Source organism: Pseudonaja textilis, chromosome 2 (genome assembly GCF_049901715.1).
Source record: "Pseudonaja textilis isolate UNSWEBS1 chromosome 2, rPseTex1.2, whole genome shotgun sequence".
NCBI classification, from domain to species: domain Eukaryota; kingdom Metazoa; phylum Chordata; class Lepidosauria; order Squamata; family Elapidae; genus Pseudonaja; species Pseudonaja textilis.
Window position 1 is genome coordinate 96,548,646 of NC_141991.1, and position 14,226 is coordinate 96,562,871.

Sequence of the window (14,226 nt, forward strand, 5' to 3'; positions counted from 1 at the left end):
TTAGTGGCTTACAGATATCCAGAGGACAAAGTGAAACCCAAGCAAGAGCTTTGGAATTCTAAACACAGAAACAAAAGACTATTTTGCTGGGCTGAAAGATGCCTGCATTTGGGAAACCCTTCCTTAGATCACCTAGATCTAAGGAATGAGCACAGAGGCAGGAGCTGTTAATATGACTAACTGAACCGGGGCACTTCTTTTCCTACTCAGTGCTGGCCACCAATCAATAAGTGGTGTCTCAGTCCCTTGTAGGACAATGGAAAGCCATAAAGACCAATTAACAATATGTCACATTCAGAAACTATACACATTAAAAAGTAACGATGGAGTTCTTTATAGATCATTTTTAACTGATGCCTTTGAGCAGGGGTCTCCAACCTTGGCAACTTTAAGACTTATGGACTTCAACTCCCAGAATTCCTCAGCCAGCACAGATGGCTAAGGAATTCTGGGAGTTAAAGTCCACAAGTCTTAAAGTTGCCAAGGTTGGAGACCGCTGCCTTTGAGTATATCTACAAGGATGAAATATAAACATGCTTTGGACAAGCTATCCCCACAACTAAGTGGACTCCAAGTCTATATCAACATGTACAGTTACACCCATTTCAGTGGAAAAAAGAGATGCATAGTTTTACTTCTTTCTTCATTTTTCTCGGTTCTCTTTTCCATGGCTCAGTATTCTGACATGTTCAAGGTGCTATAACAGGTAATGCCAATACGAGTGGTCTTCAACTTACAACAGTTCATTTACTGACCGTTCAAAATTACAATGGCACTGAAAAAAATGACTTATGACTGTTTTTCACAGTTACGACTTTCCCAGCATCCCCACGATCATGCAATTAAAATTCAGAAGCTTAGCAACTGGTTCATATTTCTGACCGCTGTTGTGTCCCAAGATCATGTGAATCGCCTTTTGCGCCCTTCTGACAAACAAAGTCAATGGGGAAGCTGGATTCACTTAACAATCGGGTTACTAACTTACCAACTGCAGTGATTCACTTCACAACTGAGGCAAGAAAGGTTGTAAAATGGGGCAAAACTCACTTCACAAATGTCTCACTTAATAAGTTTGGGCTCAATTGTGGTCATAAGTTGAGGACCACCTGTACTTTTTCCTTCTTTAATTTTGGGAATTAAAGGCATCTTTAAATAATGTTAACTCAAATGTTGACTCTATTGTAGCATAATTATCAGGACTGCTTTTCATTTAGACAAAAAAATTAATCCCCCAAAGAACAGAATGACTCTTACGCAAGAGGTAAGCAAGATTTTTCTTATTTACTGAAACCAGTTTCAACTCTAAGGAGTCCTACCTATCACAAGTTCCAGTTTCTCAGCTGGGTCACCCTCGTCATACAGCTTTGGATGGCATCGGTTTCCAATCTGATTGATGAGCTCGGCAGGCAGTGAAGCTAGGTCCTGCCGCACTCGTATCCGGTTGCGAGACTCTGACTGCACCTGATCTGGCAGTGCTTCTACTTTTTCTGCTGAAAAAAGGGGTGGGGGGAAAGGACAGGAGGAAAATTGGAGGTGGTGTTGAGCAGATACGAAATGAAGGTACCAAAGTTATCTTTCTTTTTGAAATATTTAAACTCCGCAACTACATTTGTAACTTGCTCTTGAAGAGTATTCTTAAGCAAGTTATTCAAAGAGCACAGAAATTACTGCATCCTTTAAAAAAGAAAATGGAATCACAACAACTACCTCTTCCTCTTCCAGGAACAGAATGTCTTTTAAGAGCTTATGTTTCAGTCTCCTTTCCATAAAATATTGTAGTCTGGCTGTATTCCCTCATTATAACAAGGAAGGCAAGGATGTGCAACGCTGACAGATGGATAAAATCTACTATCTCTGTATTTGTTTATTTATCTCATCCTCCTTGTCCATATTTATAGAGTCACATTCTGAAAATAGTTCACAAACTTTTCAATACTAGGGAGGACAGGCTGAAGACCCTAGAAGCAATCAAGAAGGCTGAAAATATTGCAGCTTTTCTATGGTGATTAGATCCTCATTACATATTTTCTTCTTTATTTTTTAAAAATAAGTCATACACTATTTTTTCAGCAAAGATATCATACGATGCAATACTTTCAAGCTATCTACAAAAACAAACTAATAAAAAATAAAGGACATATGGTGCAGCAGCTGTAAAGCAAAAACAACTTGGCAAAGACTGAAAAAAAAAGAAAAAGCCCTCAGTTGCCGCTTACAATGATCACGTGGAGTGCTTAAAGCACCTCTGATAAGATGCAACCCCAAAATATTAGAATTAAAATAGAGAAAGACTTACTAGTTGTACAGATCAAGCTGGCCCAAACTCAGTAAGGTCCCTTCAGTCAACCCCTGAGACTGGGCTGCTGGGCTATTGAGCCTTTTAGGTAAAAAAGAGAGCACGGCTTGGATTTCGGTAGGAAATGAACAAGCAACTTGTGGATGGCCCAAATGTATATATTATAAAAGAATGCTAGCTCAAACCTGTCAATAAGTGATAAGAATATTCTGCACTATACTATTTCTGGTATTTCTGAATTTTCTTTGAGGGCAGCCCTGCTAGTTCTGTTTATAAATCACCAAGAGAAGAAATGACAACTCTTGACTTTGCGAAGCTTAAACATGTTGCTACGATTTCATTTTCCAGTAGACATTTTTATTACTTGTATTTCAGAAGATCTCCCAATCCCTGAGCAGAGAAGACACAAGTTCCCATCATTACTATCGTGGCATTCTGGTCTGATATTCAATGTTGCAGTTGCCCTTGCTCCTTACTTGATGTGTTCGGATGGAGGCTGACAGCCCTCTGTCATGGATACTGACTTCCTGCATTAAGCAGGGAGTTCAACTCGATGACTTACCTTGCCCCCTCCTATCTTAATTCTATGAGCAAGAGAACAAAAGTCGCCCGCAGAAAAAAATATCTAGCAAACTGCAGGCCGTGTAGCTTGGCCTCAAAGTATGGATTCAAAGCCTTAGTTAGTCCGTTACTTTCAAATATACTAGCACTTTACAAATACTATTTATACCATTCCTCTAGACTGACATTATTATTAATATTTGGAGATTTATTTGTAATTATTCCTAGTTTAAAATCCTTCTCAGGATTGCTTCACACTCCTTTCGCTGCTCTCTCTCACATACAAAAAACCCCACACAAACACATACAAAATGTATCAGAACACATCTACTTGTTTCGTATTGGTCAACTGCAATATGCACAAACATCCCGCATGTCAGGAATGAAAAACAGCCCCCCCCCGCCTTTGGTTCTCTTGTGTCCTATTCTTGGAGATTGGAGTTTTCTTGGCAAACTTCTTCAGAAGTGGTTTGCCATTCCTTTCTTCCTAGAGCTAAGAGAAAGTGGCTGGCCCAAAATCCACCCAGCTGGTTTTGTGCCTAAAGCAGGACTAGAACTCACATTCTCCCAATTTCTAGCCTGGCACCTTAAGCACTATACCAAATTGGCTTTGGCAATAAATGCAAAGTTAAGCAGACAATATGCAAAGCTGAGATTCAAAGATTCTGTTGTCATCCAACCTACAAAATCTCCCTTGCATCTCATCTCTGTGGATATTCTGATCAGAACAAGGGTAAACTGCAATACAATCCCTTTCCTATGTTTAAAGCAAGCAGAACACAGTCACAATGCTTTTTAAGAGCCCATGTGGGATACTCACCTGTCTGCCCTACATTCATCATGCTGTACATTGTGTACATGTTGCAGATTTGTCTGTACTGCTCATCGGAGCCTTCCTCGGGTGCATCTTCCTCTTCATCTTCTTCATTATGATAGGAACTGGGGCTGTCACTGGTGTAAGCGCTGGAGGTGCCAGGGCTTGTCTGGTCTGAAGTACTGGGGCCACTGACCATGCCTGCCCCGCCACCTCCCCCCGTTAGTGCTGCCTGCTGCTGTTGTTGCTGATGAGCCTGTTGCTGTTGTTGCTGCTGGACCTGTTGTTGTTGTTGTTGTTGTTGTTGCACTTGCTGCTGAACCTGCCGGTTCCCACCGCTCAACTCCTGCTGGGAGGAGATCTTGGCTATTTTGCGGCTGCCATTACTGCCGCCACTACTCCCTTCCTTCTGACTGCTTTCCCAGAGCCGCTTAACCACAAATGTGCATTGGACAGAGTCTGAGTCCTGTTGCTCTGTCTTTACACGTGAGACCAGGGGTAAGGGCGTATTGCCGGAAGGCCAGGTGGATGTCTGTGCCACGGGGCTCTGGGGCTCAGAGGAAGGCGCCTCCTCAGTGTGCAGGCCTTGCGAGTCACAGCTGGGTGAGCTGACCTTCAGGAAGAACTCAGTCCCCTTCTCCATAATCTCCTGGATCTGCAGGAACCCTGCTGTGTACATGAGCAGAAACTGATCACCCACATTCATGCTTAGGCGGCCAGTGTAGCAGAAACTAAGGATCTGCTGAAAGGATTGAGGTTGCACCGCAGCAGGAAGCTCTACCACAGTGCTCTTGCTGTTGTTGAAAAGGTCCCGGAAGTAGCAGCTGCTTGCAGCCAGCACAGCTCGGTGTGCCTTGAAAGCATGGCCTTTCACCACCACTGAGACATCACAATACAGCCCTTGTAACCGCTGCTCATTCAGGCATTCCAAGATGCTATTACCAAAGTTGGGGATCTCCATCTGGAGAAATTGAGCCATCCTCCTCCTCTTCTCCTCCTCCTCACCCAGATGGGTACGCTAGAAAAAAAGAATAAGGAGCCAGAGAAGTTAAATGTGGAATGGAAATGGAAAAAGAGCAAAGGAAGGAGATGGGCCAAAGAGAGAGAGATCAGCCAGAAGCGGGCAATGTTTTGGCAGCCTCGGGCCACCCTTTGAAAAAAAAAAATACCGTGGGCTACAGTGGACAAAGCCTTGAAGTAGTGAGGTCATGCAAACAGAAGAAGTAGGGTTTGATAGAGCATTTTAAAAAGGTGCTTTTAAATGTTTAAATCAATCTGACAGCTTATACCTTTTTCTTTGGTTTTCTGTTCTTCTTTCTTTCCATCTCCACAATTTGATATTTAGCTGCCAAATTTTGATAGTGTGATCTCCAGGGCCTCTGTAGACCACAAAAAAAGGGGTTCATAGGCCATATGAACCCTAGGACCACACCTTCCATTAAGGAGGTAGCAGAAGTGAAGTAGTCCACGCAATCAACCGTTTTACATGCTCTCTCTAGAAATGGAAGCGTCAGCCTTAGGTCTTAGTTCTTCCTCCAGTTTTCAATAATCAAAAGCACTAAGTCATTTATTTGTGTATCATATAAACCCAAGCCTCTGACAGAATGTAATCAGGCTCTTCTTTAACCAGACTTGTATGGAAGGTTAGGCAGCAGTTTACTTACCTTGATCATATCCATAGAAGAGTTAATTTGAGATTAGCCTGCATTCCTAGCCATCAGTAAAGAGATGGGAAGTCTAGAGCAACTGTAAAATGAAGCTGTTATATCTGTATCATAGCTCCTCCACCTGGCCCTCTGAATAAACATGGCTGGATGGTGATGAAACGGGGAAGAGAAAAGAAATGGGGGAAGACCATGACACATTTTCCCTTCTTAGTGTTAAGAAGCAAACAAACCAGAAGGTGATAGAATGTCAACCAGTACAAAATGAGCCAAGATGCTCTGAAAAAATGGCTGCAAACTATATAGTTAAGGCAACTATAGGTTCCCTTGGTCATCTGGGGCCAAAACACTACATAAACCATTTGGCTTAATGAACCCCAGACTGAGTGAGGTACATTGAACAAACATGGCCAAAATAATTTCACCTCCAATTATACACGTACACACACACAATCTCCTTTAACTTTAAGCTGTTTTAATTAATAGTACTTTTTTTTCTCTTTTTATGATCCTGTAATCCCCTGCTTCGGGATGGGGATGAGGCAACTGAGTGGCACTGAGCATTTACTGACAGATGCCCTTCCTGATGCCTAAGCAGAATTCGCAGCAGGTATTTTCTCTTTGCAGCCTGATAGCGAAACATCTGTCACTGCCTAGGATTGAACTGTCAACCTTCCATGTAGGAAGAGAGAATCTTCACTTCTATGCCACCACACTGATCTGCTTTACTAGTAGCTTTTATTTTGACCTGAGGGAATTATTTCACAAATATTATAAAGAAATTAATATAAATAATATATTAATATAAATCCAGCTACACTGGATTAGTTTGCAAGCACGAAATTTAAAATGGTTCCAATATTTGCCATACTTTGGGCACATTTTAGACTTCTGTGGCAATTAAAGCAACCAGAAATAAATAGTATTTGTAGCCCATTCTTATTATGCAATTTCCCCTTTTATATTATTCTGGTCATTTAAACAGAGGACAGCATGAGAAACTTCACAGCTCAAGTTTCTTCTTTTGATATTAATGAACACTGCAGGAGTTATGGAAAAGATTTAAGTGTAGCTTTTTATTAATCTTGGTTAAAAGCAATCTAATGTGACAGCACTAGGATTGTGCTGAAATAAATATGGCAGCTTTGCCGCTGTAAAATAACCACGCATAAAAAACAGGTTGTAATCCAGCAGCAATGGTGATCTGCAAACCCAGTGAAGCTTCCTACCTATTACCTCCAGAAAGTGACAGGCTCTTATGAGCATATCGATCTTCCCTGATAATAGCTCAGAGAACTCTAAATCATGGCACTGTCTTTTTAGGACAAACAATATGTGTGTCAGAGATAAGATACACCATGAATGTAAATGAAAGCTTGGGCTAAAAACAGACAAAATGGTTTGGTTTTTTTAAATTCCACACACCATTTGCAACTAGAGAGCAAATTAATGCTGGGTGAAATATTAAATATCAAAAAAAAGTAATGGTATTTATTGTCCATTGTTCTTTCACAAGAGGGGCACTATGACCCAAAAATTTCCTGATTCAAATTACACAGAAGAGAGAAATTACTCTGCAAGGAATGACAATGCAGCTGAGGACACAGAATAGGTACACAATGGGCTGTTGCTTTTAAAAATTCCCAATTCTACAAAAAGCTTGGGTGTGAAACAGTGCTTTACAGTTATTTGGAGATGGTTGGAGCAGAACAATACAACAAGATAATCCTCCCTACAGAGTTTATTCAGGACGCTGGCATTGTTAGTGACTAAAATTTCTGCTCCATATTCAGATAGCATCAGGTAAATGCCTCCCTCCTTCCCGCAAAGCTTTAAAACTGCTAGCAATTTTTGGAAGAAGATATAAAGAGGGAGAAAATAAAAATCTTTTATGCAGCTTTTTACAAAGCAGTACTGAAACATCCTCAATATGAATTTGTAATGGAATAGACTTTTAGTTGTTTTCAACTGAACATTTATCAGAATGAGACAAACATTCACACATTTTGAATGCTGAGCATTCAATTTCTTAAAAATTCAGTTTTAGTTTACTGCAGTAGAAGTTTCTGAGATGACAATTTGCTGAGGATTTCACCATTTCTTCTAGAAAATGCAGGACACTCACCAGAAGCATAATGATATTCCGCAAATAGAAGATCCTAACAACCATTTGGTAAACTTCTCGTCTTTGTCCTTTTTTTTTAACCTATTCAACCAGAGATACAAATATCTAATAATAAACAAAGATATAAAGACTGGGGGCCACATATGACATGAAAGGCAAGGCTCCTATTCCGAAAGTATTTTCAAGCTGTTTCTATGATAGGAGAAAAATCTCAGTGGGAAAGAGGGAAATTGAGGGTCATTTGCAGTATTAATTCAATTTTTTCTTGGGCACCGTAACTGGAAGTGTGTCATTGGCTTAGAAGCCTTCCATTGTGAAAAGGAAATCATGAATTTTAAATTATAATACAAATGATCCTTATTTACAACTATGTCGATCATGACAGCATTTGTTGAAGTACAAATATTACAGTGTGTTGTTAAACCCACATGATTTTTACATAGTTTTAAAAATGATTTTATCCTGAATGTTTGGTTTTCAATTATCAAGACAGCATGAACATGTTATTCTTTTAATACTACCATTAAACAGGATATCAATAAGAGAACACAGAAACTATGGACTTCTTTCATTAAGGAATCTCTTTACAGCTTGAACAATGAATACTTCAATCAAAGCTGACAAGCTAGACTGATTATTCTTAACCAAACACAATAAATTGGGTGACCAACATTCACATCTTGGTTAGAGATCTGACACTGTGCCATTTTTATGGCACTGTGCCATTTTCCATTGCACAAGTTCTAAGGAAAAATGTTTAAGGAGCCCAATGGGAAAAAAAAAGTATAGGCACAAAGCAGTTTTGTTACCTGAATATTATATACTATTTTATTTTTCAGAAAAAGTGCACTAGAATAAAACCACTTGGATTATAATAGCTAATTTTATCATTTTAGCCAATGCCTTATAATTTCTATGTTGATTTATTTAATGGCCTATAGACTTATATGAAAACTTTGAAAACGACAGTATAGCCTTTAGAGTGCTGCCTGTCAACATTTTCTGGCTAAAGATGATTGTTCTGCTGAGACAAATATAATTATAATGAAAAGAGTTGGTGATAGAACCAAATCATTAAATAAAACAGAGATTCCTTTTTTTTTTGGGGGGCTTCCAACCTAAGCCATTGTTTTCTCATAACTGCCAAATGAAGCCAAGTAGTTAAGGGTTGCATCTTTATTGCATCTGTTTTTATTAAGTTTAAACAGAATTTTCACTATGCCAGAAGATTAAGCATTTCAGTGATGCTACAATTCAGCTGCTACTTGTATTCTTGTAGGAAGAAGGATAAACTGGGTGGAGGACAATTAGTGCCAAGTCAAAATATGCACATGGAAGGTGGCAAAACAGATTATATGTTATAAATTATTTTCTTGATCCTGGTTCCCTAACCCTGATCTTGTAAGTCCACTGCTCTCTCAGAGTTCAACTGAATCAGTAAATATTTTGCTGTTTAAGAAGATAGACAAAGTCTTTGACTTAAAAACAATGCCTCAGTTTCTACCCTAGACTGCTTGAAGTCTGAAGATAAATAACTCCGTTTCTCCACGACTTATATGCACAGCCATGTAAATAATGACACATGTGGAAATACATGGAGTAAACAGCAATGAATTATATAACATTAGAAGATTTGGGATATTATTTAAAATGGGTATGCAAAGCACGTCAAATGCAAAATGTCCCATTTTGAATTCCAATACTTTCAAATGAAAGAAGCTATTATTCTGAATTTAATACAATGGCTTTAGGTTCAAAATGGGGTGCTCTGAATTCAGTTCACAATTCAAAAAACTTTGGATGCCACTACTTTCCAAATGACATACAGGTAAAGAAGAATAGGTTCTTCAAGTAAATTGTGGAAGGAAATTTAGCTGCAATTATCAAAGATACATTTTAAAAAAAATCTGGAGTACCCTCTTTGGGGATCATCCTCAAATTTCAGAATTTTCTAAGGGAAGCAGTAGTTTCTTTTTCCATTATTTTCATCCCTTTCAGAAGAAACTGTTTCACAAGATATCAAGAGGGAGAAATTACACTTTCCAAACTATGAGCTGAAACATTATCCCAAACATGCTTTTTCAAAAGGAACTGGACTTTCTTTGTTTTTCCTTGAAGAAGGTTAAATGGCATCAAATATCACTTCTCTGGAAGGCAGAACCACAGTATTGTCTACAGTATTATTTCAAACGTAAACCTTTTATTATTCTGCAGAGGTCATCCACTGCCTTCACCTCAAAATATTAGTAATTCTAACAATATATAAAGTTTAGCAATAATGTGATTTAATTGAGCGCGGCTTAAACAGTTGGGCAAACATAGACATGATTTGTAGCTTATAATTTAGCATTACATATTTATACAACCACTGAATCTTATTCAAATCATGATTCAGACAAATTGTAACTTAGTGCACTGTGTAAAACCAGTCAATAACAGCTAAAGGATTTAATCTACAAATACTGGGCTTTACTCAAGGTAGCAGGAATAATGGCATATTCCAAATATCAGTCAATTTTGGCACAAAACCTTCAGGCCTCTGCTAAAATGCTGAAGATGGAAAGGAATGTCACCTTTCAACATGGCAATGTCCCAAAGCATACCTTCAAATAAACAAAAGAATGGCTTCACCAGAAAAAGATTTAAGTTTTGGAATGGCCCAAAACTCCCTGAATCCAACTGAAAATCTGTGGGGTGACCTGAAGAGGGCTGTGGGCAGAAGATGCAGTCTGACAGATTGGGAGCACTTTTGCAAGGAAGAGTGGGCAAAGATTCCCAAGGGAAGATATGCGGGGGCTGACAGGCTCCTACCCAAATAGACTGAATGCTCTCATAAACATAAAAAGGTGCTTCAACGAAGTATTAGTTTAAGGGTGTGCATCTTTAGGCAGTCAAATTATTCTAGTTTATATTGTTATTTTTTCCTAAAAGATTTTAGTTTGTTTCTAATTGTATAACTTATATGTTATATTAAAGCTGGAAAAAATTCTAAGGTGATTTATCTTAATCTGGTTTATTTTTACATCTCAAAAACATGGCATGTTAACAAGGATGTGAAGACTTTCTGTATCCAGTGTAGTTAAGAACCAGAATCAACCCTTCCTTCACAGCACTGATTTCCTGATTTAAAACATTGTTCCTGAAATAGCTAAAATTTATTCTGATAAAAATAGGCAGCTTAATTACCGAATCAAAAAACAAAATCTTGATTTTCTTATGCAGAATGATTGAATGATCATCTATATTTTTCTAAACAAGGATTATAGATTCTGCATTAGTTAAAGTTAATGTTTGTAAAACACTCCAGAGCTGCCTCCAGATGAGATGGGTGGCATACAAATCCAATAAATAATAAATAAATCAAAATCATGAATCATGCCATCATAGTAATGTGACCTGTTTTTGTTCGGAATGTTGTATGAACAAACCAGCATGGTTTCTTACTTATTGTTTTATTGTATGTTATATGAACCCCATACAATTTTATTATAGTAATATGGGAACCTATCATTCTTGTGCATGATTTATTGAGACATACATGCCATCACTGTGACTTATTTTCAACAAACCATGATTAAATCAATCAGTGGTTAACAATATTAAATCCAATCAGCATGACAAATATTGCTAACAATAATACTAGGACGGGTGCATTTTTCATTGCTTCCATTTCTACTGAAGGGTGAGAATTCTTTTACTAGTGCTTGACCAACTGCTGTCAAGTAGTCCCAATTACAAGTAATCTATACTAGCCTATCAATATAAGAAAACTCTTCCCTTCCTTCCTTTGTTCTACTGTCACTCAGAAAGCCCCTGCTCTTTTATATCCTTCATGCCTGGCTCAGACATTTGATACTACCCATTTTGCGGATAAGAAGTTATAGCAAAACCAAGGAACAAAGGACAATTTATGCACTTAAGCAAAATCAAACCAAAATATAGCAGAATAGATAGATCCTCCCAGAACAAAAACCACTGTAGATCATTCTCTATGTTTGTTCTTATTCCAATATATACAACCAGGTCTAGCAGACTCATGATATCAAGCTGGTTTGCAAGAATGTCGCCATCAAACTTTGTAGGCTATCTCATTAGCCAAAAAAATAGTGAAATAATTCATGATGAAAGTTAAAACCTGCCTCAAAAGAAAAGCTGAGACTCAAGATAATACAACAGAAATAACTAACAATAGGGAGTAGCCTGGAAATTGTATGCACTTATTTGATTCATGCACCAGCTTTCTACTCTGGAGAATATTTAAAACAGCCAACAAAATTTAAGAGTACTCAAAGGAAGAATTACCTAGATTATGTCCTTGCATAATCTATATGCCAAAAACTTCCATAAATTTTAAATGTTAGATTGGTCTTTTATGAATTTACACAGATCAGCTGTTCTCTGAGGATATACAGTATTATGTTTTCATGTTTCCTTCCTTCCTTTTTTCCTCAGTTTTGTTAATGTGAGCACACTTCTGTGTTCTTACTGAACAACCTGCTGAGAGGTTAACTGACTTCTAGCAAGTGATCAAGATCAAGTCAGCTTTGTAGCACATGCCGAACATGAAACATCTTAGCTGTGGGTACACTGATTCATAATATATACAATACTAATCCAGCTCAGGATAGAGTATTCACCTTGTCTAATTTCACTAGTGAAACAAACTGAAAAATGAGAGAAAAATAACTATAATTTTAATTATAGGAAATTGGAGTAAAAAAGTGGCAGACCTGAATTGATTTCAGAGACTGAAATAATTTTCTTATCGATTTAATATTCCATCCTGTGTTTATATCAATGTTCTGCATATGCCGACTATGGTTTTACATCAACAGTATGTTGGCTTGCAAAGTAGTCTTTAGATCAGAGACCCTATCTTGCACTGAATCATATGCCAGGGAAAAACATCCAAGACTTTGGATGTGTTTTGAGCATAATGGACCAAAAAGGGCGTTGGTACTTACCTGACACGCCCGTTCTCTTTGAGCTGTGAAGAACATCCAGTAGTGGGAAGTGCTTCAGTCTCTGCATGTCTAGGCTGGGCTTAATTTGTGGAATGTTCCTCCTCCTCCACAGGACTCCTCCCCAGCCTTCCCCAGTTTTGGCGAAGACGAGAGAAATAACCGCCCTCGTCCTCAATGCCCTAACAAATTTGTTGGCTGAAACAGGACCCCACCAGATGGAAAAAAGGGTGGGGCTGGATGCTCTTCACAGCTCAAAGAGAATGGGTGTGTCAGGTAAGTACCAACGCCCTTTCTCCCATGAGCTGTTCAGAGCATCCAGTAGTGGGACATACCAAAGCTTGGCCTGTCCTACGGGAGGGACTCCATCTGGCCTGGAATCCCTTCCTGGTCCCTCTGGACCTGTTGCAGAACTCTTCTGCCAAAGGAGGCCTCAGCAGATGCAAACACGTCTATTTTATAATGCCTAATGAATGGCGATGGAGAGCCCAGGTTGAGGCTCAACAAATTTCAGTTATTGGTGCCTGTGTGGCCCACGCTGCCGATGTTGCAGCGCTCCTTGTTGAATGAGCTGTTATGCCCCTGGGCACCTGCAGGGATTGAGTCTGATACGTTTTCGCTATCGCGGCCCGTAGCCAACGGCCTATCGTAGAAGGTGAGACCTTGCATCCCTGAGTGTTGGGCTGAAAAGACACAAATAAGGCTTCCGTTTTTCTGAAAGCCGCTGTGCGGTTGATATATTTTTGCAATGCTCGCATCACATCAAGCCTATGCCATTGTAGTTCCAACCCTTGGGATGGTCTGGGACAAAAATTAGGAAGTATCAGCTCTTGTGCCCTATGAAAAACCGAGTTAATTTTGGGTATAAATGTAGGATCAGGACGAAGGACCACCTGGTCAGAATGGAAAACAAAGATCTTGTCTGATAGACAAAACTGCAATCTCCGAAATATGACGAGCAGAAGTGATCGCTACAAGGAAAACTACTTTATATGTCAGAAATTGGAGACTTGACGATTTCAAGGGTTCGAAAGGGCCCTTGGTGAGTGCGACAAGGACCTGTTAAGGTCCCAGGTAGGATAACGGTGTACCACTGGAGGGCATAAATTTGTGGCTCCTCGAAGGAAACTCCGTATGCATGGATGATGGGAGATAGTAGACCTTCACAAGTGAGAACTGACGCCAAGGCCACCACCTGTCTTTTCAACATATTAGGTGATAATCCCGTCAAGTCCCTCTTGCAAGAACTCTAGGATTTGAGCCACAGATGGAGAGATGGGATCAATTCGAGACTCGGTACACCATTTGCAGAAACTGGACCATGTGGCATTGTAAATGCAAGTTGTTGAGGGGCGTCTGGTGGCTTGGATAGTGGCTCTGTTGGAAAACTTTTCGCTCTTCAGACAACTCCTCTCAACCTCCAGATGGTCAGGTGCAACCATTGAGGGTCCGGATTTTGAAGGGGTCCCTGGGTTAGCGAGACCCTGGCTGGCGGAATTCTCCATGGTGTTGATACGGATAGACTGCGGAGGTCTGCAAACCATGGCTGTCTGGGCCAGTAAGGAGCTACTAGAAGTAGTTCCGCCCTCTCGTCTAGCAGTTTCTGGATGACCTTGGGAACCAGTGGAAGTGGCGGGAATGCATACAGAAGTCCCGGGGGCCAGCAACAGCAGAGCGAATTGAAATTCTCCGCTCCTTGTGAGGGGTACCTGGAAAAAAATCTCGGGAGCTGAGCGTTGAGGGGGGAAGCAAACAGGTCCACCACCGGCTGTCCAAATGTCCTGACTGCCTCTTGAAACAGGGTC

At 39.7% G+C, this 14,226-nt stretch overlaps 1 protein-coding gene across 7 annotated transcripts in view; it reads right to left on the bottom strand.

Moving 5' to 3' along the window:
- NACC1 (nucleus accumbens associated 1) overlaps positions 1 to 14,226 on the bottom strand; it is a 30,219-nt gene that overhangs the window by 1,696 nt on the left and 14,297 nt on the right. For 2 of the 7 annotated variants that reach the window (XM_026696289.2, XM_087924602.1), the window contains exons 2-3: positions 3,678 to 4,689; positions 1,317 to 1,490 (exon numbers count right to left, since the gene is read on the bottom strand). In XM_026696289.2, the coding sequence (XP_026552074.2) occupies positions 1,317 to 1,490; positions 3,678 to 4,650 (1,147 nt within the window). In that variant the 5' untranslated portion in view covers positions 4,651 to 4,689. Of the gene's footprint in view, positions 1 to 1,316; positions 1,491 to 3,677; positions 4,690 to 4,960; positions 5,226 to 5,335; positions 5,471 to 14,226 lie in introns of those variants that run through there. The other 5 variants (XM_087924606.1, XM_087924603.1, XM_087924604.1 and 2 more) reach the window with 4 other exon arrangements.